Source organism: Centroberyx gerrardi, chromosome 21 (assembly GCF_048128805.1).
Source record: "Centroberyx gerrardi isolate f3 chromosome 21, fCenGer3.hap1.cur.20231027, whole genome shotgun sequence".
In the NCBI taxonomy this organism is placed as follows: Eukaryota; Metazoa; Chordata; class Actinopteri; order Beryciformes; family Berycidae; genus Centroberyx; species Centroberyx gerrardi.
Window position 1 is genome coordinate 7322760 of NC_136017.1, and position 20381 is coordinate 7343140.

Genomic DNA, 20381 nt, shown 5'->3' on the forward strand with positions numbered 1-20381 from the left:
AACTTTTGCCATCACAACAGAGTTCCTCAAACACTCTTTGGTTTTTAAATCATTCTGAAGAAGAGCACCCGTTTCTGCCATTTCTAGTACCAAGTAGCGCTCCTACATCTTTGGTCTTCTCTTATTTGAAAACCTATTTGACCTGCTGCTACTGGAGCATATTTTAGATCTTAGGTTTGCAATGAAATGTCCTTTAAACAGAATAGGGTTCACACACTCACTTGGACGTCAAATTCAATTACTTTTCAATGACTTTGGTCAAGGTCTTGTTTGGTGAAATTCAAGGACTCAACATTGGCATGTTTTGGGGTAAGGCCTCATCATGTAGGCCTCATGTTTTACTCATGATGTCATGAAATCCTGGTGAAATAATTCATTTTAAACCTGCTGCTATATCAACAGAAGTCTCCATCATTGGGTTTTCCAAGTGCTGATCCTTGGATGGAGAGAGATCCAGAGAGCTGAGGCATATTGATGAATTTGGCTGCTATATTATAATCAAAAAAATCAATTCATCATTCATCAAATCAGGCCCATGGGAACTCTACTTCTCTACTGCCTGGTTCAATGTGTGTGTGGTCGTCACTGCTATTACCTCTGCAAAATGAAACACGCAAATTAAAACAGATAAACACAAAGGGAATTTATTATCCTTTTAATAGCATTACCTGTTCTATAACAGTCAGTCACTAGGCAGTCTAAACTCATGTCCCTCCTAGCATTGAACATTTAACGCACGCTATCACCAACATGTACTAAATTTCATCCTTAACACTGTGTATTAAAAGCCTACAGTATAGCATGAGGCGTAACAGTAGTCTGCAAGCTAGGACATGGAAACTAAAACTCACTAAGACACCAAACACTTTGAAGGCTTTTCATTTTGAAGACATACAGTACAAAACACTGATAACAGAGCAAATTTGAGAAAAGTTGCAATTCACAATTAGTAAAGCAATGTCACTGACAGTTGACCTCTACCGAATATCTAAACGGGGCAAACGAGTCTCGTCTTTACCTCTTTGCCTAATAATCCCTCGGCTACAGCTACACTCTACGCAGCAAGCTGGATTCTATCATTTAATCCAAGACACTTTGTGGTGGTTACATTTTCAAATATCACTGTCATCAAACAAACTACACACACATACACACAGAGAGATAACGTATAGCTTACTCAGATGTTTCAAATACTTTTTTTTTTTTTCTTTTTCACCAAATACTTTACAGTTTGTTTTGTTTTGTTCTCTTTCTCTCCCTCTTCAGACCTGGGCGGGGCCGCTCTATATTTGGGGCATGAGGGGGAGCTCCAGCTCTGGCCCTCCGAGGTACTGGCTGCAGTTGGGGTCCCCCCTCACGGTGGGGGCCGATGGGATAGGCCGGCCGGTGTGAGGGTTGACGCACCAGCACTCGCCCCGCTGACCGTGGAGAGACATCTTGCACTGGGAAAACAAAACGCAGCGTCTGTTTGTGTCTATTTTGGATAGCTGTGACGACCCTAAATGTGCATTACATCCATCTAACTGCAAAAATACAGCAACAGGTGGGCTCTTAAAATTCATTTAAAGCGTATGTTATCACTTTAACAGTACATGCTCATTCCTTTCTATGAGCACCAGAAGCATATGATTTGAGATGCTTTAGTGACACAGTATACACAAAAATGATAATTAAATAACTTTTCCAACATTATCAAACCCACCTTAACTCATTTGACCCATCTTTTTATTTACAAAAAAGAGTCTACCTGCTTTTTTAGCCTGACATAAATCTTTATTACATAAATTCATAGTATAAATCATAGCAAGTAGTATCAAACTGGGCTAAGTTATTTGAGAATAGGGTAAAAAAAAGGGGTAAAAGGGGTAAAAAAAAACAGTATTTTTCAGAAGATATAAGTGATTTTTGTTTATATTTCTGATTGTGATGCCTTATGATGATCACCAACTGGTCATAGTTTACCCACTTTTTTTATCAACTCTTTATTATCAAGCTGTACGCCTCTCACCCTCCTTCCCAAAGCGCCTGGACTCACCTGTTTGAGGTTATACTGCCCCCTCTTGTCGCAGTTGGGGATGTGCAGGGCGTACAGGTCTTCCAGAGGACCTCGGTTATCTCTGAAGGGCATCTTGGATATCCGCTCCAGGACCTGGTCCAGCTCCTGCTGACACTGAGTCTGAACAAACAACAACAACAAGACCAGTCATGTTCACAAGCCCTTATAGCGGCACCTGGGAGTTTCTGAGCCTGCGGGTTTCAGTGACAGACAGGTAAACTGTGGCTGGCAGTATGGCAGCCTGCTGAAAATGTGCTGTACAAGCCACAAAACAGGCTGCAGCTGATTTACTATTACTCCATTTATTCCAAATTCTGTGGAGTAGACACAGTAACTATCCAAAAATTTAAAAAAATAACATTCAAAAGTACTGTGAAATTCATACGCAGGCAAAACACACAAAACAGAAGATGCACTAAGCAGGAGTACATCAACACCAAGACCGCATCAAGATGTGTTCGTTAGGCAATCAGCACATTTTTAACGCGCTACATAAAATCCCACATAAAACACACACACACACACACAGCTGATAGGCGTGTACATGCACACACGGGCACACATACGCACACACAGACACACAATAAAGTTAAAAGGCTTTGTGTAATGGGCAAATGAATCATGTTTCTTGCCAGTAATGAATACTAACTCTTGCCAGTGACCTCAGGTTTACCTCACAGTTGGACTTAGCCAAATGTCTGTTGAGAGCGAGACAGTTAAAGTTTCTGGTGGAGCTGTAACCTTTAAATGGTTTTTACGGCGTATGGAAAATACCAGAGTGCCAGTTAGCGATGCCCGGGTCGACCCGGGACTCCCAGCCCCTGGGTGCAGAACAGCAGGTCAGGTGTGTTTAAGGTCACTAAATATCTGCCTTTTAATTAAAGGGCAGCGGAAAAACCCCAGCATTAATAAAGCCATATCTGCGCGCAATGGCTGTTTTAATCCCGTTAAGATGATTAATTGGTCTCATAGACTTATTTCCTTCTTGGCCCGTGCATTCATTTAAAATACGATAAACTTGTCGAGGAAACTAGGATAGCCACCTTGCACAAAACATGATGATAAATGCCTAAGATAAGAAAATTAGAGATCATCTATATGCACACAAATATACATTATTATCAGTGCAGCTGCCTCAGCATATTATCTTTTTATCTACATCAACACAAAAATAAGCACTTGTCCAATATAGTAAATATAAATCATGTGGTCTCATCCTTAAAGCATAACTCGGGCCATTTTCTATCTGGATTTTCCCATCATCTTCCATCAAACTGACCGATTCTGACCAAAATCTCGTCAATAGCTTCAATATAGAGCTTCTTACATCTTGCTTGTCTGTGTGTGCGGCTCCAATACAGTCCTATAGCGCCAATGGACAATGAAATCAACCCCAAAAGAACCAAAAGCATGTCTTTTTCAACATATAGATGCTCGCTCTGTAATGAGACATGTCGGTAAAAACATGTAAATGAAAATGATCTAAAGTCTTGCCTTTCTTGTGCAGTTTTGACGCTTCAGCACTTCCTTGTTTGCTCTTTGCCGGCCTGCTGCGGCTGCCTGTCTACATGCTGCTGTGCAAAGTTAAATAGTCAAAGTTGTCAGGTTATGGATAAACTGGAAATTAAATATACAAATGTCTCATTACATCAATATACTGAAAAAGACAACAGACTTTTGGGGTTGATTTTTGGAGCGTCCACTGGCCCGTCAGGACTGTAGTGGAGAGCCGCAACCTGGCAAGGAAGACGCAAAGTTGCTCTATAGTGCAGCAATTTTGGTCAGAATCGATCGGTATGATGGAAAATGATGGGAAAACAGGGTCCGGGTCCAAAATGTCTGGAGTCAAGCTTTAAAGGTCCTGACAGCTCTGGCGTAATTGACTTCGGAGGAAACATTCTGGGGAACATCTTGGCATTACCATCAGGCTGCTGAAAGCACGTAAGGTCATACGGTCAGCAGAGTTTCTCATGCATATTCCAGCTCATATTTACCAAAAAATTGCAATTCCTGGTGGAGAATTGGTAGAGTTTCCAGTTAAGATTGAAGATTCAGGGTAAAAACGTATTACTATGGAGAGGGCAGAGTGAATCTGGGTTCAGATAAATAATATTTCAATGAGTTTACTGGTTGTGTCTTCAGCTTTGATGAACCCAACCACAACCAGCAGCTGACGACAACACAAGCTAAAATACTTACAATAAAAAAAATGACAAAGAAGACATGATTGTCTTCTCTCTCCAGTTCAGTGTACTTTACTTACTTTTACATAAACACAGGTATTTTTGGGAATCTCTACCTGATTCACCTCCATACAAAACAGGGACGGCCTCCTCTGTTTTCTTTCTAAAATCTATTACCAGCTCCTTGTTTTTTAGGGATTTTTATGTGATAAGACGTGATAAATTGCATTGCAACTTGTCTCTAGCTGGAGTATGTATCATCTTTAAAATCACTTCTCAAAACTTACTTTTATCCTAAGGCCTTTTTATAGTCTTTGGCTTTTATCCATTTTACTGTTGTTGCCTTGTCTATTCTTTAAGTTTTATTGCTTTTTGTTCATTCTTTGAAAAGTGCTATATAAATAATCATTGTCATTTGATTTCTGCATGCCTAAACATTTCAGTCATACTTATTGTAAGAAAGTCAGGTTTGCCTTGACTTTCACTCTGGCAGTGACACACCACTTAAGACACTCCCTTGGTCTGGATGTGTTAGACTGGTTAATGGCCATGGCTAAGTGGTTACAAACCTGGCATGTAAGCGACATAAAGATCATTATCCCCATGGAAAAAATCATCTGCTGTTGAGGAACGAATTTTGGAAAGTTATTTGAGGAGAACTTTCAAGAGAGACCCGGCCAAGAGAGCTACATCATGACCACAGCATGCAGGAATGTACATAAGGAAAGGTCGAACTTCATTAGTGTTTTCCTTGAAGAGGATTAGCGTTGAGCACCAACGGGATCAGCTTAACTAGTCTCATTAATGCCGGCTTCAGCGATCTTCAAATGTGGCAATAAAACACGTCTTCAATCCGACATCCAAACAACAACAGCAGCAGCTGGACCAGAGGGAGGCGGCACTGCGCTCCTTTTCCCTTCCTCAACAGTCAGAGGAGCGGTTTATATCCACTGGCCCGGACTGAGGAGGTTTACAGTAGACCTGGGATATTCACCACTCAAGATTTTTATGCTCAATTATTTAGTGGTTGCAGACTTTCATCAGTGTGCCATGTATTAGAGATTAACAGCCTTGAGCACCATGTTCTTTCATTTCTTTTTAGATTGAATTCAATACACAGGCTATACTCACACATCTGATTTTTTTTCATATCTGTTCTAGGATGTAACCCATATCCCATACCAATATGACCTGACAGCGACGTTGAAAGACATGTGTGTGCAGAGCAGCACTAACAGAAGTCGTCACGTCCGTTTCTGTTTCCAACACATTTCCGTTACGGTGTGTGTCTCTGAGGCCGAATCGAGGCGTTTCCCCAAACACCAATCAAGTCGGCTATTTCACTTTCTTTCCATGGTTGTGTCTCGTTGTCCTCCATGGTAACACTGGGCGCCATAATTATGATGACAACTGTCTCGGATGAATGAATGATGTAAGATTTATTTATTGCCATGGCAACGCTGACAAATCCCGGTTTGACCATTCGAATGGGGAGCCACATGTAGGTGGCAAGACTAGAGACTCTGGATCTGGGTTTTGTAGCACATATCCATGTGGTTCAGATTGGAATTGAAAAAATGTGACTCCATGCTGCTTTTTATTCTGTCCAGTAAAACATATTTTTAGAAGTTTAGAAGCTCTAATAATCAAGAAAAAGCTCTCATGACTCGGGGAGGAAAGTATTGAAAATATAGCACAGCATCACAGAAATGATGCTGCCTGAGGTAAACGCAGAGCTCTCCCCAGTGGTTTCCGACAGAAGAGTGCCTCCGCTGCCGCTCACCTGTTTGGGCCGGGTGGCTTTGGCCTCCTCCACCTTGTTGGTCTTCATCTTGGTCTTCATCTCCTGCCGGTGCTGGCGTACGGCGCTCTCCTTGGGCCCCAGCCAGGCGCTGTCTTTACTGGGCTTCCGGATGGCGGGTATCTCAGTCAGACCCTGCTCCGGCACCGGCTCCACCGCCTCACCTGCGGTCGAGGAGTTAAGACACAATCCGTTTATGTTTTTTTTATATACAGCATGTCCTGAAAGAGTTTGGCATAATAGAGGAAATCACTTGGTACGGGGAAAATTAGCTTTATAGATTTCTTTTTAGTCCATCTTAACTGTTGTACTGCAGTATTTATACTTCACATATTGTATCCAAAACTCAAACAATACATTTATTTCAGAGTGAAAAAAAAATGTGTTAGTCATTAAATCACAATGTAAACAAAGCCAGTAATGGGTTGACACACTCTTACAGTAGATGTGTCATTTTAGCCCATCTGTGTGTCTTCTTTAGAACAACACACACACAACATATGTTAATAAAACACGTTAAAATGTATTGTCATTAACATATGTTGTGTTGAAAAGTAACAGAAGTGTGTGTTGTTTATCTGATGCTTTAATCCAGAGTGAACCACAATGAGTGTCTTGCTCCAGGACACACGGCTGCTGCAGGGATGGAACCCGTGACTTTCCAGGCACGGGACGGTCTCTCTGTGCTCTGGGCCACCGTGTCGCCCTGCTGCTGTCATTCTGATGACAGATTAGGTCTTTTAGAGGCTGGAGGTGGGGTGTAATAACTTCTTAATTGCACAGATAATTCTTCGGTATGACAGAGTTACTGGCCTGGTTCCAGTGCGAGGATGGTAAAACTGTCCACGGAAGATGGATAGACGGACCCTACCGGCTCCAGGGGGGCTGTTCTGCAGCTGACCCTGACCTCTGACCTCCCTGTGGAGGGGCCGCCTCCCTTTGATAACATCCATACAGACTAGACAGACATGCAAGATAATCAGCGATACTTTACGGTGAATATCAAGCCTCAAAATAAATCATCATGCCTCTGTTTTTTGTGCAGGCTCTTTTCCCTTTTTGATGGTGTTTACATTTTTGAAGGTTTACTCTCCCCTAACCATCTTGCAAATGGAAGATCACAAGTTTGATACCTGCAACAGCCAATGTGTACTGTTAAAATGTCCTTGATCAAGACTATGAAGCCCCACCCGCTCAGCCACTGGCCAGCCTGGCATTAACATTTCGAAAAGGGCTTGAACAATAGTGCTGAGGTTCTGAAAACTGACAACACCAGTCCTATAAAATCGCCCTGACAGCTTAACAGTTAAAATGGCCTGGATGGGATAAATCACTGTCTTTGGGGTTGAAATAAAAGGCTTTGAAGTGTCCAAACCACCGTAACAATCCTCTAAAATCATCCAGTGTTCACACTGCGGGCAACAAGATCAACACGTCATCAAAAGTCCATTCATTTCAACTCTTCCTTGTTTCCTTACCAATGTGATTTAGTTTCATGAACAATAGTTCTGTCTGGCAAGTGCAGAATTTCTCTACAACTTTTATTTGAAAGACTACAGGAATAAACGTAACAAAAACGATTGCTTCAATAAATGCTTGGAGAACGGTTGCATCCATCGTTGGGGGTCAACGGTCAGCTCTGAAGTCATTTTATTGAGTTTTTTTATGTTTATTTTCGATTAATGCTACCTAATTAGCTCTCACTAGCTAGCTATGCTAACTCATCAAAATGATACCAAAGCAGCAAAAAATACACACTTCGGAGCCTCTCACAATCGTCCAGAATAGAGCGACACATCAACCAAGCTGCCGGCAGTGTGAATGCAGGGTTAGTCTCTTCCTGAGCGCAGTCTGACTGTGTCAAGACAGCAAGGACAGGATGAATCCCTACACAACACCCAGACCTTTCTCCAAAAACAGCCAGCTGTCCATGAATTTAAGACCATTTAAAACCAAAATCGTGCTGAATGCGAAAACAAAACCCAGATTACTGTCGAGGCATCTGAGCTTATTCCCAATGTCATGGAAATGCTGTTTGAGAGTCCCTGTCTCCCACTGCATGTTATCAGTGAAACCACGCAGAACGACCTACTGCAGTCTCTAAGGTTTCTCCAGGCGAATCTCTGTGACTTTGACCATCTCCCCTCGCCTTGGAGCCTTGTTAAACATCAACTTCGGAAAAAAAAACCTCTCTTCAAACAGATGGAGCAAACAATGTGAGAGGCCATCAAGTCCAACCCGACATGTTGTTTCTGACAACAGAGCATACTTGGGGGGGCGGGGGGGGTGAAGGGTGATGAGGGGAGCGCAAGAAGGGTGTTGTTCCAAAACGCTGTATGTACATTTTAGGAAGTGTTACCTGATGCTCACTGCTCAGTTTTTAAAAATGATTCCATCCTCTACAGTGTTAAATTGTTCTGTAAGTTAAGAGTTTAGCTAATAACAACCGGAGCTTTTACTTTCATGCCTGCACATCAATTTGTCTTTTTAAATGGTGAATTTCTCATTTTGGAATGAAACTCTTCACAGGCATTTCACCTACGCAGTGCTCTCTTGAAAACCAAAAGGAGAAAAAAAGAGAAAATAACCACAGACAGTAAGGGAAGGACAAATAGCTGGCCAGTAAGCGGAGAGTTCATAGTTATGCAAGAACCAAGCTGTAACATGCAGACTTGAGGAATGGTGTGTGTGTAAGCGGGAGAGTGAGAGCGAGTGTGCGTGCGCGTGCGTGTGTGTGTTACTGTATCCTTTTCATTTCTCAACACACACAAGCATATGGTAGTAGTAGTGCTGCTGTTGGTGGTGGAGAGGCATTCTCTGCGCTCTGTGAGAGGTAAATTTGACATCCGGTCGTAGAATATGATTACAAAGAGAGAACGGGGAGAAAGGAAATTCCAAACGAAGCAAAAACAAGGTGCTGGCGCCTTTTGCCATCAGATAGAAGTGGTGTTGTTGGACTTCAGTTCCCCGTATGACGCTGCACCGCGCTCCCTCTCCGCCGTTTTCTTTGAAGACAGAGTTTCTTCGCAAAAGGGCAAAAGTCAACTGAAATCAGGTGTGTGCGTGTGTGTGTGTGCGTGCGCGGTGCACAGATAAACACACGACACACGCAGGAATATCGGCGGCTGGGGCGCCTTTTGTTTTGCTCTCTTACATAATCCCCACAGTATCCAAGTGCAATACCATCGCTCCCACTCCTCAGGAGAAACCCGAGATGCTTTGCGTCTGCACAAACACGCAGGCGCGCTCGCTCACACACACACAAATTCATACGCAACGAAAACAGCGATCTCCCTCACACACGTACGTACGCGCACACACACAAACACAGAGGGTCAGGACCCCACTTTGAGGGGGCACTAGGCCTCTGCAGAACAAGCTGTTCCACAGAGGTGGGCTGGGGATCAGCAACGTCAACAGAGCTGCAGGCCTACTGTCCAGTCTACTGCTTGAATTAATCCTCGGACAATGGCCGGAGAGGCTTCCTTTCTATATCTGATCCATGTCGAATTCCCACATGGCACGTAGGTCAGAAGTGTCATGTCTGATTGTCCAGGTTCTGGTCAACTGAGCAAATGGCAGACTTGGCCGGGTAGCAGAGAACGGACATGTCGAAAAAAGGGAGGGGTGCGAGCACGTTGGCATTCTTGCTCCCTCGCGTTTACGTAGAAACAGACATTTGCTTTATCAACTGTAGGAATGTGGGAAAAAAATCTCTCAATATGCCTCTCAACGCAGCTCTGAGGTGTGAAATAAGTCATGTACCACTTAAGAAGTTGGTGAAAGGCACTATATAGAGTAGCTGCAGTCCATCATCCATTACAAGGCCTGCTGGGACTGTTTTCCTAGAAACACACCTCAGCAGAGTGCAGATGTGTTTACCTTCCAGGCTTTCTGGCCTGACGCAGGCGTCTAAAAGCGGGCCTTGGACAGGCTCTGGCACGTACGCTCCTCGGCATCCAGGGCCAGGCATCTCGCTCGCTACTGGCACCGCTGCTTGAACTCTGGGGCAACAGAACGGGACCTAAACTAGGACATGTACCGAGGCAAGCCGCAACACATCAAACTCGCGGGGCATCACATGCAACTAACAGCTGACGATCATTAGGAACCTTGAGGGGAGAGATGTGAGGGATGTGAGTGGACAGAGAGAGTTGAGAAGTGAATGCAACTGAGAACAGAGGCAGAACGGCACATTGTAGGCCTTTGGGAAATGTTTGATGCACTTATTTTAGTATTAATTATACTGGCATTGGCGCTGCTGCAACTTTTTATGCTGCTTAGCCCTTCTAGGCACAAGATAGATGCTTTTCTGCTTCTTATAATACATTTTACTCAACCTCTTTGCCACCAATTAAGTATACAACTGACATGGTGTTCATAATCACATGGTTATTGCTGTTATCAGGTGAAATCTCGAAAATGTCAACTTTTCAGGAAGAAAAACAGCCTTGTTTTTAGCTTAATATCTACACATTGTTCAATGTACCCAATGGGTTTTGAGAGAATTTCATAAGCCCAAGTGTCCTAGAACTTTCTCAATCCATAAAGGACCATACTTCAATTTAAGTTAAAACAGGAAAATCACCAAAATTGATGTTACATGGTTTCACGTGACAAAGGGGACAAACATTTTCACTAGCTTGTTCCTTGCAAACCAAAACTGATTTTTAGACATCTAACCTATAGGGCAAGGGACATAACATAGGAATGGATTAGCATTATAATATAGCCAATAACATTCAACATCAATACCTCCAGGATAATATGTGAACCCATTGTCATCTACATGCCACCCACACTATGAAAATCAGTCAAACGGCATTCAGAGGCTGAAGCTGCATCCATCTTCTGATCTGATGTTTAGTGAAATAAACACATGCATTCATGTGATTTGTTACTTTCCATTTCTAACACATTAACACATAGTCTATAAACCTGTACATTTTGTAAGCCATTGGGAGTTCTGTATTGGACGTCTTGACGAAAACGCTGTGTTTTTATCTCCAATATGTTTTTTTCTGTTGCAATTATTTGTTATATTACCTTAAATCCAGTGTATTTGTCCTATTCTGCTGCTGCAATGACTCAATTTCCCCACAGGGATCATTAAAGTTTCCTCTAATCAAAATAGCACGTCTGCTGTGAGGAGCCTCCATTATATTGGCAGTGGACCACACGACCGACCGATATCTGATTAGGCTTAGACCGATATATATATCTATATTTATCAGATATGTTATTAAATATCAGATAGTGATGCCGTCCTCTACTGCTATGATGGAGGTTTCTCCCTCACCTGGAAAACCTGCAACAAAACTATTTTCTTTGCACATTTTATTTATCCATTTAATTGTTCTGGGATTTTTAAAGAGCCGCTAACTCACCTAAATATTTTCATGAGTCTGGGTTTCAGTGGAGAGTTTGTCCCATAATGGTCTAAATGCTGATTTAGAGGCTTTTCCACTCTGACAAGAATAAAAGTCTGGAGGAAACACTGAATACTTGTCATTTTATTGGGCATAAAAAATGGTCCAAAAGGCCAATATATGCCCCCATATTTCCGCAAAACCAATATATCAGTCTAAAACTACAAGAGGCAAAAAGAAGAACTATCAAATGTTGAACTATCAAACCAAGGTTCAGAGACTGTCCCTTCCACTGTGTTCACTGTTTGTACTATCTTAAAGCACCATTGACCGGAAGGAGGAGGAGAGAGAGAGAGTGAGAGAGAGAAAGACTAGAAGAGTAGAGAGAGTAGAGAGCGAGGGGGAGGGAGGGGGAGAGAGAGAGAGGGAGAGAGTGGGGGGTTATTCTGGATCTCAATAGAGGCACGCGGAGATTCTTGGCACAGGTACATGCGAAGTCGTCGCCTCGGGGGGAGATGGCACAAATGCCCCTGTTTCGGAGAAGCTGGGGGTGGGAGGTGGAGGGGGGGGGGGGAGGGGGGGGGGAGGGGGGGAGGGGGGGCGGATGGATTATCTCGGAGCTATTTCAGTCCTGCGGGCTTCGTCTGGACACCCCCGCAGGTACAGAGGAATGCCCCTCGTTAGCTAACAATGTTATTTCAGGGACCAGATGGCACAGGAGGGCTAACACTAACCCTTTTTTTTTCTTTTTTCCTCCCACCTCATCCCCTTCCACCCCCCCCACCCCCCTCCTCCTCCTCCTCCTCCTCCTCCTCCGTATCAACCTTTTATAACAATATTGAGAGAACGAGTCTCCTTGAGGTTTGCCCTGCTCGACATGTCGTTTAGGCACACGAGCCTTACAACTGACTCCTGAGGTTTTTCTGCTTATACTGCTGGCAAATGTAGACAGAGATTGGCAAATTGGAAAGGACTTTTCCAGGTTGGTTTTGGGGGCAAATGAACACAAAAAGGTCGTGTTTTGATCCATTTCCTTCACCCATGTTAAACCAATGCACCAAGCATGCATCTCAATCAGCCAATCAGCCCTATCTCATGATACAGTATGGGCACCATATCAAGATAGCATCAGTTTGTGTGATTAAAGCAAGTTTACTAAACAGCGAGTTACTATCATCCTCCCATTTTCACTATATTACTTTATATAGTGACTCTTGTGTGGATGCTAGGTATGGGACGATAAATTGAAATTCAATGTACCGCAATACAAAAATGTGACAATACGTATCGCGGGGCAGAAAAATGAATCGCCATATTAGCTGCATCTTATTCTGCTGTAGTAATCACAAATGAGACAGCTTGCCCATCACAATTTCACAAGCTCTCCATTGAAATTATATTATTGTCACTTTGTAATGACATTTTTAAATTGTTGTTTACATTCTAGCGAGCCAAAGCCATCGCTAGAAAGATTTGGTGTCTCAGAAATTAACATAATTCTGGACAGTCAGACTTTGTTGCCATTGAACTTTTATTCATTACATCGTATCGTGGTTGTATTGAATCGTGAACCTTATATCGCGTATTGAATCGTATCAAGAGATAAGCAGATCGTCCCATCACTAGTGGATGCTGTATCACCAAAAGTGTCTCTGGATGGTTGGATGGATGAATGGATGGATGAACGTTTTCCTTCAAGATTAAAGTTCTTGTATCAATCAACACTGACACAGTTGTATCAAATCATCTCTGGCTCATCACCATCAATTCTCCATCTTACTCACTGAATACGCCCACTATTCCATGTAAACTTGTAGATAACTTGTCGCTTGTTTGCAAATACATACTGTATCGACACAGAAATGTAACACGGTAGTTAAAGTGTGCAAATGGCTGATGCAGATTTTGACACCAGGCCCATCGTGGGCTGAGTGGCAAAGGTCTTAAACCGCAGTAATAACAAGTTGTCCGTCATTTGCTCCAATGTTTTAACATGTCTGGATGGCCTTTTAGCATATGTTATGCTACTTAACTTACAAGTAAAGCATGGGTTGCCTATTTTGACATTTGCACTCCTGAACCTAGACCTCATGTCAAATGTAATGACACATTCCTTAAGCATTTATTTTACTTTATTTGACAACGGATAAGAAGGTTTTGGCTCAGAATGAACTCCACCACCATGACTTCAAGTAGCGAGATGACAATTCTCCTTGCAAATTCAAATATAATTTCCTCAGGTTGGATTTATGAATGCAGCACACCTATTGCACTGAATGCATTTATTGCAATAAATACATTCATCAATACTTTCAAGTTCACTGTAGTCTTCTGCAGTGTCACACATGCGTGCCGTCGTTCATGCAACACACACAGGCACACACATAAATCGGAGTACACAGCAACATTTGGTTTTGGTCTTAGCTCCACCTCACTAACCCAATTTCATATTTTTATGTTTTCAATTCAAAGGTTTCACTTAAAATTGGTCGACCCACATGTTTGGGTGGTCCCATGCATCATTTTTTAGCTGCATCCGGGCACCGCAGAAACATCAAGGGCACAAAGTGTCACAACAACATCTTCTTCTACTTGGTTTTATTTCCATCTGTACTTCTCATCTCTGCAGCTTCACATACTGTGTTTACATTTATCACCAGGTGGATGCTTTAGCTCAGGATTATGCTAATTAAGGCTATAATCTTCAATTCAATGCATTCAGGGATCTTTATAATATTGTACTAAACAGGAAGAGGCACACAACTAAGTGCAATAATCTCCCTTTTTCTATTTGCGACACTTAAGAGTGCACAATATTGTAAGATTAAGCTTATAAAACTTCATTTCCCCACACTATTTCAGTCAAAAACAGTATTGCTGCCTTGTTTTTCCTTACTTTATTTCAATTCTATATCAAAACTCAATGTACTGAAACTGAGAAATTGGGCCTGCAGCAGCAATACACGTTCAACACCGCTTATTCATGCAATTATCCATTCAGCCAATCATGTGGCAGCAGTGCAATGCATAAGATCATGCAGATACAGGTCAGCAGCTTTAGTTAACGTTCACATCAAACATCAGAATGGGGAAAAAATGTGATCTCAGTGACTTTGACCGCGGCATGGCTGTTGGTGCCAGACGGGCTGGTTTGAGTATTTCTGAAACTGCTGATCTCCTGGGATTTTCACGCACAACAGTCTCTAGAGGTTACACAGAACGGTGCAAAAAACAAAAAACATCCAGTGAGCGGCAGTTCTGCGGACGGAAACGCCTTGTTGATGAGAGAGGTCAGAGGAGAATGACCAGACTGGTTGGAGCTGACAGAAAGGCGACAGTAACTCAGATAACCTCTTTACAACTGTGCTGAGCAGAAAAGCATCTCAGAACACGTCGAATCTTGAGGCGGATGTCACTTTGGTAGCCGGTTGACACTGAGCTGAAAGCTGATACCTACCCAGTATTAGTATGGTGTTCCTAATAAAGTGCTCGGTGAGTGTAGAATATAAGATATTCTGTTTAATGGATGTGTTTACAGCATCATGGCTGCGTACATTTTTAGTATGGGCAGCAAAACAAACTTCAACCCTGGCAGTGTTAGTGCAATGTTCTACCTACTGAGCTAAACAGGCACTCCGGAAAGTTCATTTCCATTATTTATGAGCAACAGCCATCGCTAATATTGTGCGCTGTAATTAGTTAATGCATTAATCCAAACCAGTGAGCAAAAATAGTCTGTGGTCTAGAAGATTGAAAACAGAGGAAACAAGAAAACGAGGCAGTAGCAGCCACATACTACATTTCACTCAATTGAAGAGGTTCATTCCAAAACACTATAAATGGATTTAGGAAAAAACAAAAATTACCATATTAGTTCATTCCTCAGTATTAAAAAATAAAAAACATATGACTGCATGCTGTGACATATTTCTAACTTGTAAGTGAACGGCTCAGTATAACTAATGAAGTCAATAAGGAGGAGTTATATTTTTCATATGGTGGATATAACTTTTGGAATGAAACTAACATGTTGAAATATCTCTTGGTGCTTACTTGATGAAGAAGAGTACTAGATATTAAAGGTGACTGTAATGATGAGCGGTGGTTTTTGACATGTAACGTCCCTTCAGGGGCCCCATCGAGGATCGGGATTTTTTGGTCCAATGCCAATATCAATATTTTAGAAGCACAATTACTGATTAATCAGCCGGTATCAGGCTTTATGCGGCAGCAGGAGGATGGCCAAGTGGTTAGTGAAAAACTTTCCTTTCCCACTAAAACTTTAACACAACAATTTACACTTTCATTGTCTGATTCATGATATTCTACGAGCACCGATAAAACGGATGTAACATAAATTTGTGCAAATATCGACCGTTAATATCAGTGTCTTGAAATATCTGTGGCCTTCACCTCACAATCTCCCCAATGAGTCACATCCGCTCTCCCACATCTTCCTCCTCGACTTCGTCTGCCTCGTCTCCAGCAGACAAAATCCCCTCTACCTCCGCTCTTAAGCTCTAATTTTCATTTCTTTTCCTTGCACTTCCTTCCCTCTTACATGACCATTCTAGGGTCACAGGAATATCATCAGATCACTATGGCGCTGACCTTTGACCTCCTTACTACTGGTAGCTTGTAATGTTGATCCGGGAGTTTACACTTATTCTACTGTCATTCTAATTCAGATAAATGCCTTGAATGTAAAACATGATGTAAAACCTGGCACTTTTCATGTCCCTATGACTGTGTACATTGTATCTTTAGCAAGTTAGATTAGTATCATTTACTTTGGCAAATGCATAAGAGGCTGAGATCATAAGTGAATGTTTTGAATGCTGTGTGATATTGATATGCACTGTTGTTCTCTGCTGGCCTCGTTTTCCCTCAGGACAATAAGCGGTATCGCACCACATCATATTGCATTTAAATGTATCATATCATACAGTATTGCACTGTATTGTATCGTATTATGACATGACATATTGATCGACAATGGACAGTCAACAATATGACAGCTTCATTACATTTACCAAATCACACAATCAATTCCAAAATAAATCTCACAATCACATCCAATTGTCTTTTAAAACTATACCCACAGATTCACCCTATTGGTTGAATAACAAGGGTTCAACATCAATTACTTTTAGTGTTAATTTAACTCTGAAAGTGTTCAAATTGACTCATATAAACACTGCCAGTGCCATTCAGTTGGGATAATAGAAATAATTCAAAATCACCCAAAACAGTTCCATTTAAGTTTCATAAATATCCAGATATATCAGTGGCAATATTTCATCCCTCGACCCTTTTCCCTAAGTCTCAAATCAGCTCAAGAGTCCCTGGTCTCCTGCTCATCTACGTAAGACCATTTAATTATTAAACACATGCTTTTCCTGCAATATAGAGAGTAAATACTGGAGGAAGCCAGTATGGTGGACAGTAGCCAAAAGGTCGCCCCTGTAGATTTTTATTGATAGATGTGTCACATGAGCTGTATTCACAACCATCAATAGCCCTTGTGAGCTGGTTTCTATCCTGAATTTCATTATTTCTCCTTCTTGCTGCGTATCCAAGAAGAATCTTTCACTGGAAATCAAGTCTGCATAGTCCCAAACTGGGTCAAATAAAAGCACTCAGTGGATTGGGGTTTTGTAACTGCAACAGTACATTTTTTGCTAGCTTTAGAATGTAAACTGTCCTTAAATCACTGTTTTGTTGGCAGATTTTTTTTTTTAGAAATGTGCTTTATCACAAAAATTAAATAGTGCGGATGTGGGCAGCCACTGGTGAATACATCAAATCATACTAAAATGAACATAAGGACTTTTATTTTGAAATCGGCAGTGGTATAGTCATATTACACGCTACCTCTGTAGTCTGCAGGTCAATTCTAGGCCTGCTGCTAGAAATCTGGGAGTGAAGTTTGATTTGGATTTCAGTTTTGACCCAAAGAAGAAGAAGAAGTTCAGAGGGCTGTTCAGCCTCGCTTCCTCTAGATAAGAAAAATATTTTGCTTTTACCTTTTGACCTTAAGAAAGCTGTGTGCGCTTTTTATTTCTCCTCACTCTTTTTACTTCAGTCTTTGTCAGAAATCACTCTCCCGTCTGCGGCTTGTGCAGAACACAGCAGCAAGACTCTCAACCAAAACTATGAGACAGGAGGATCACGTTACCGCTCTTTTAGCATCTGTTTTACAACCAATTTAAAGATTTTGCTGATTACTTTTAGGGCACATCTATAGGTCTAATAGGCCTACAGCTCATTTAAACCCCAGCCTGAGATCCTGAAGCAGGGGCTTCCAAAAACTAAAGGTGGTCTCTGCCATCAGGGCCCCTGGGGGTCCCCAACCTGACGAGCTTAGGGTGGCAAAAAAATGAGTGACATCTTTAAAATCACCTCTCAAAACAGCTTCTTACACACAGGCTTTTATATAATGTGTCTATGTGTTTTGTTCTTGTTTGTTTTGCTCTTATGTAACCCTGCCTCAATTCATGCCCGGCAGTTTTATGACTTGTCTGTTATTGTCTCAACAGCACTTCATCTATAAAGTTTGTTATTTCACATTACATAAATGTGAAATGAAGCTGTTATGAAGGCCGGCGGTTCGATCGCGAATGTGTTTTGACCTTTTGTCGGTTGTGCGGACGTAAAAAAGGCCTTCCAAAGAGCAGCGTCACTCCGCATGCCGTCTCCGGTGCTTTCTCTACGTTCCAGAAGTTCACTGCCAAAATAAACACGCGTCAGTCTGGAGGTAAACTCAGACAAAGCGTGGACCTGGAAATGAGTAGAAATCACATCCCGACCGGTTCCACTGACTCAAGCTGCCAATTAACAGGGCTGTTTACTCTTCTTCAGTATGACCTGTCCTTGTTTAAACACAAACCGCACTATCCCAACCGGCTCCGATTCTGAAAAAAGCTTCAAACTCATTGAGATTTTTTTTTTTTTTTTTTGCACACACATCCAAACAGTTAATGCTCATTTTCCAGGTAGACAACCCAGTAGTCAGTAGACAGCACCAGTTTACAGTTACTTCTGGTCAAAGCCTAAAGTCCACTCTGCCAATCAATGCAGCATTCCTCTTGCTGTCTCTCCCTCTCTTTCTTTCTCTCGCTCCACTCTTCCCCCTGAGGAAATGTCAACACTAATGCTGTGATGTTTTTGTGTCTTTCCCAACAACTACAACTTTTGGGAGATTTGCAGGCCGCTGGCTCTCAGGCCGCAGTCTATTACACTGTTTTAAAGGGAGATTGTTGGGGATATCAGGGAAGAGGGGAGGCTTGGTGGCCAGCTGTTTCAACCAAAGCTGAGGAAGAGTTATTGTTCCTTTTGTTTCTCTATTCCCATACACACCACACTCAAAATATGTCTACACTACACAGACATTAACATGTGAGCAAAATGGTAAACCACTACATGAAATCAGAATTAAATGTAACTGACTGCATAGTATGTATGACAGAAGCTGCACACCTCAGTTATATAGGGCAGGAGCAATATCCCAATGCATTATTATAGGGCTATAGAGAAATAGCCATGGCAATACACACTTTTAGTCAGAAGATAATGTGTAGGTCTAATAAAAATTGGTTTGGTTAGGTAAAGAAAAGGAACTATAGTAATCCTGTAATAAATGTTAGAGGGATGCAATAGAAACATCACAGCAAAACTATAAACTATACTATCGTACATCAATATCATAGAGTAAAAAATACCATAAAGTATAATGAGGTAACTATAAACTCACTATTGAGTACCACAGACACACTACAAGTCCCTATAGGAATATTATAGGATTACTATAGTGCTTCTTCGTTAGGGCTCTGCCTTCCATGACAATGCATTCAGACTACTCCTTCCAACGTAGCCTTCTCCTCTGCCTGCAGTCTAGACAGTGTCATTAAAAATTGATAGAAGAAAACCAGGTTTCCAGTAAACGGACTGACCGCTGGTGTGTTCCCGGTGCTCCTGGCTCCAAGTCGTGGGCTCGGCGTCCACTTTGCGCCCGCAGAGCCCCTGGCCCTGCACCAGTTGCTCCAGGGGAAGCTCCGAGTCGGGCTTCGGGTAGCACCGCAGACCGCTGGAGCACCTCGGGGTGTACACGCCGCACAGCTCGCCCTCTTGCCGGGCGCACACGGGACAGCACCCGCAGCCCGGTTCGCGCACTATCTCCGCGCAAGTCTCGGTGAGCTTTGGGCACTGCGCCTGGCGCTCCGCGGTGCAGCCCGGGCAGCGGAACACCATCTCGGCCAGCGAGGCGCCAGCGAGAGCCGCCGAGAGGATCAGCAAGCTGCAGCCCGCGTACGGTAGCATTGTTATAGGCGTGAGGTTTTTGGTCGTTATCATGGGCGATGGAAGGCAATCCCAGGTAAAAAAAAAAAAAAAAAAAAAAAAAAAAGGGAGGAAATGTGCATGCGAACAGGTGAAGCCGGGGGCTGGGAGGTCCGCTGGGTCCTACAGACACCCAGGTTTGATCTCGGGGCCACATGGGTGTTAACTGGGTACAGGAAGACATGGGATCTGCTATAGCTGAGCCTAAATGAGTAAAGATGATGTAGTTTTTTTTTTCCATCATTTTTATCCCCCTGATATGTTGAAAGTAAATTACATATTTTATGTTTGGGCTGTTTAAACCACAGAATTATTCGATTTAAAATGTTTGTGTCCTATGTTATTCATTTTTCACGACGTTTTCAAATATACTGTGGCTCAGAATAAAAGCTAATGTTCTTCACGATGTTTTGCAAATAAATGTACTTTAGTTCAAAGTTGAGCTGAATTAGTTAAGCTGACTGAATTTGAAGACTAAGTCCTCACAGGCAGAAGAGTCTGGAGCCGACTAGCCGACCAGCTCTAATTCAGATAAGATACATCTGCTGAGTGAATGATCATTAATGTATATAAATAGATGGAAAACGTGGATTTTTATCATATGGGACCTGTAAAGTCTCTCTTTTGACAAATCC

The 20381-nt window shown here is 42.3% G+C and overlaps 1 protein-coding gene across 1 annotated transcript; it reads right to left on the reverse strand.

Annotated features, from left to right (window-relative positions):
• Window positions 1-628: 628 nt before the first annotated feature.
• Window positions 629-19766, reverse strand: igfbp2a (insulin-like growth factor binding protein 2a). The gene is made up of 4 exons (XM_071911321.2): window positions 19362-19766; window positions 6023-6204; window positions 2036-2176; window positions 629-1442 (listed from the first exon to the last, which is right to left on the reverse strand). The coding sequence occupies exons 1-4, from the start codon at window positions 19759-19761 to the stop codon at window positions 1284-1286; spliced, it is 882 nt and encodes a 293-aa protein (XP_071767422.1). The 5' UTR covers window positions 19762-19766; the 3' UTR covers window positions 629-1283.
• Window positions 19767-20381: the final 615 nt, after the last annotated feature.

What these genes read in the sequence shown, in the direction of transcription:
- igfbp2a (XM_071911321.2), bottom strand. Translation starts at nt 19,761, where the DNA reads ATGATAACGACCAAAAACCTCACGCCTATAACAATGCTACCGTACGCG. An exon ending in GCACCGGGAACACACCAGCG is followed by an intron (nt 6,205 to 19,361) that starts GTCAGTCCGTTT and finishes CCTCGACCGCAG; the next exon opens with GTGAGGCGGTGGAGCCGGTG. An exon ending in GGCAGTATAACCTCAAACAG is followed by an intron (nt 1,443 to 2,035) that starts GTGAGTCCAGGC and finishes TTGTTTTCCCAG; the next exon opens with TGCAAGATGTCTCTCCACGG.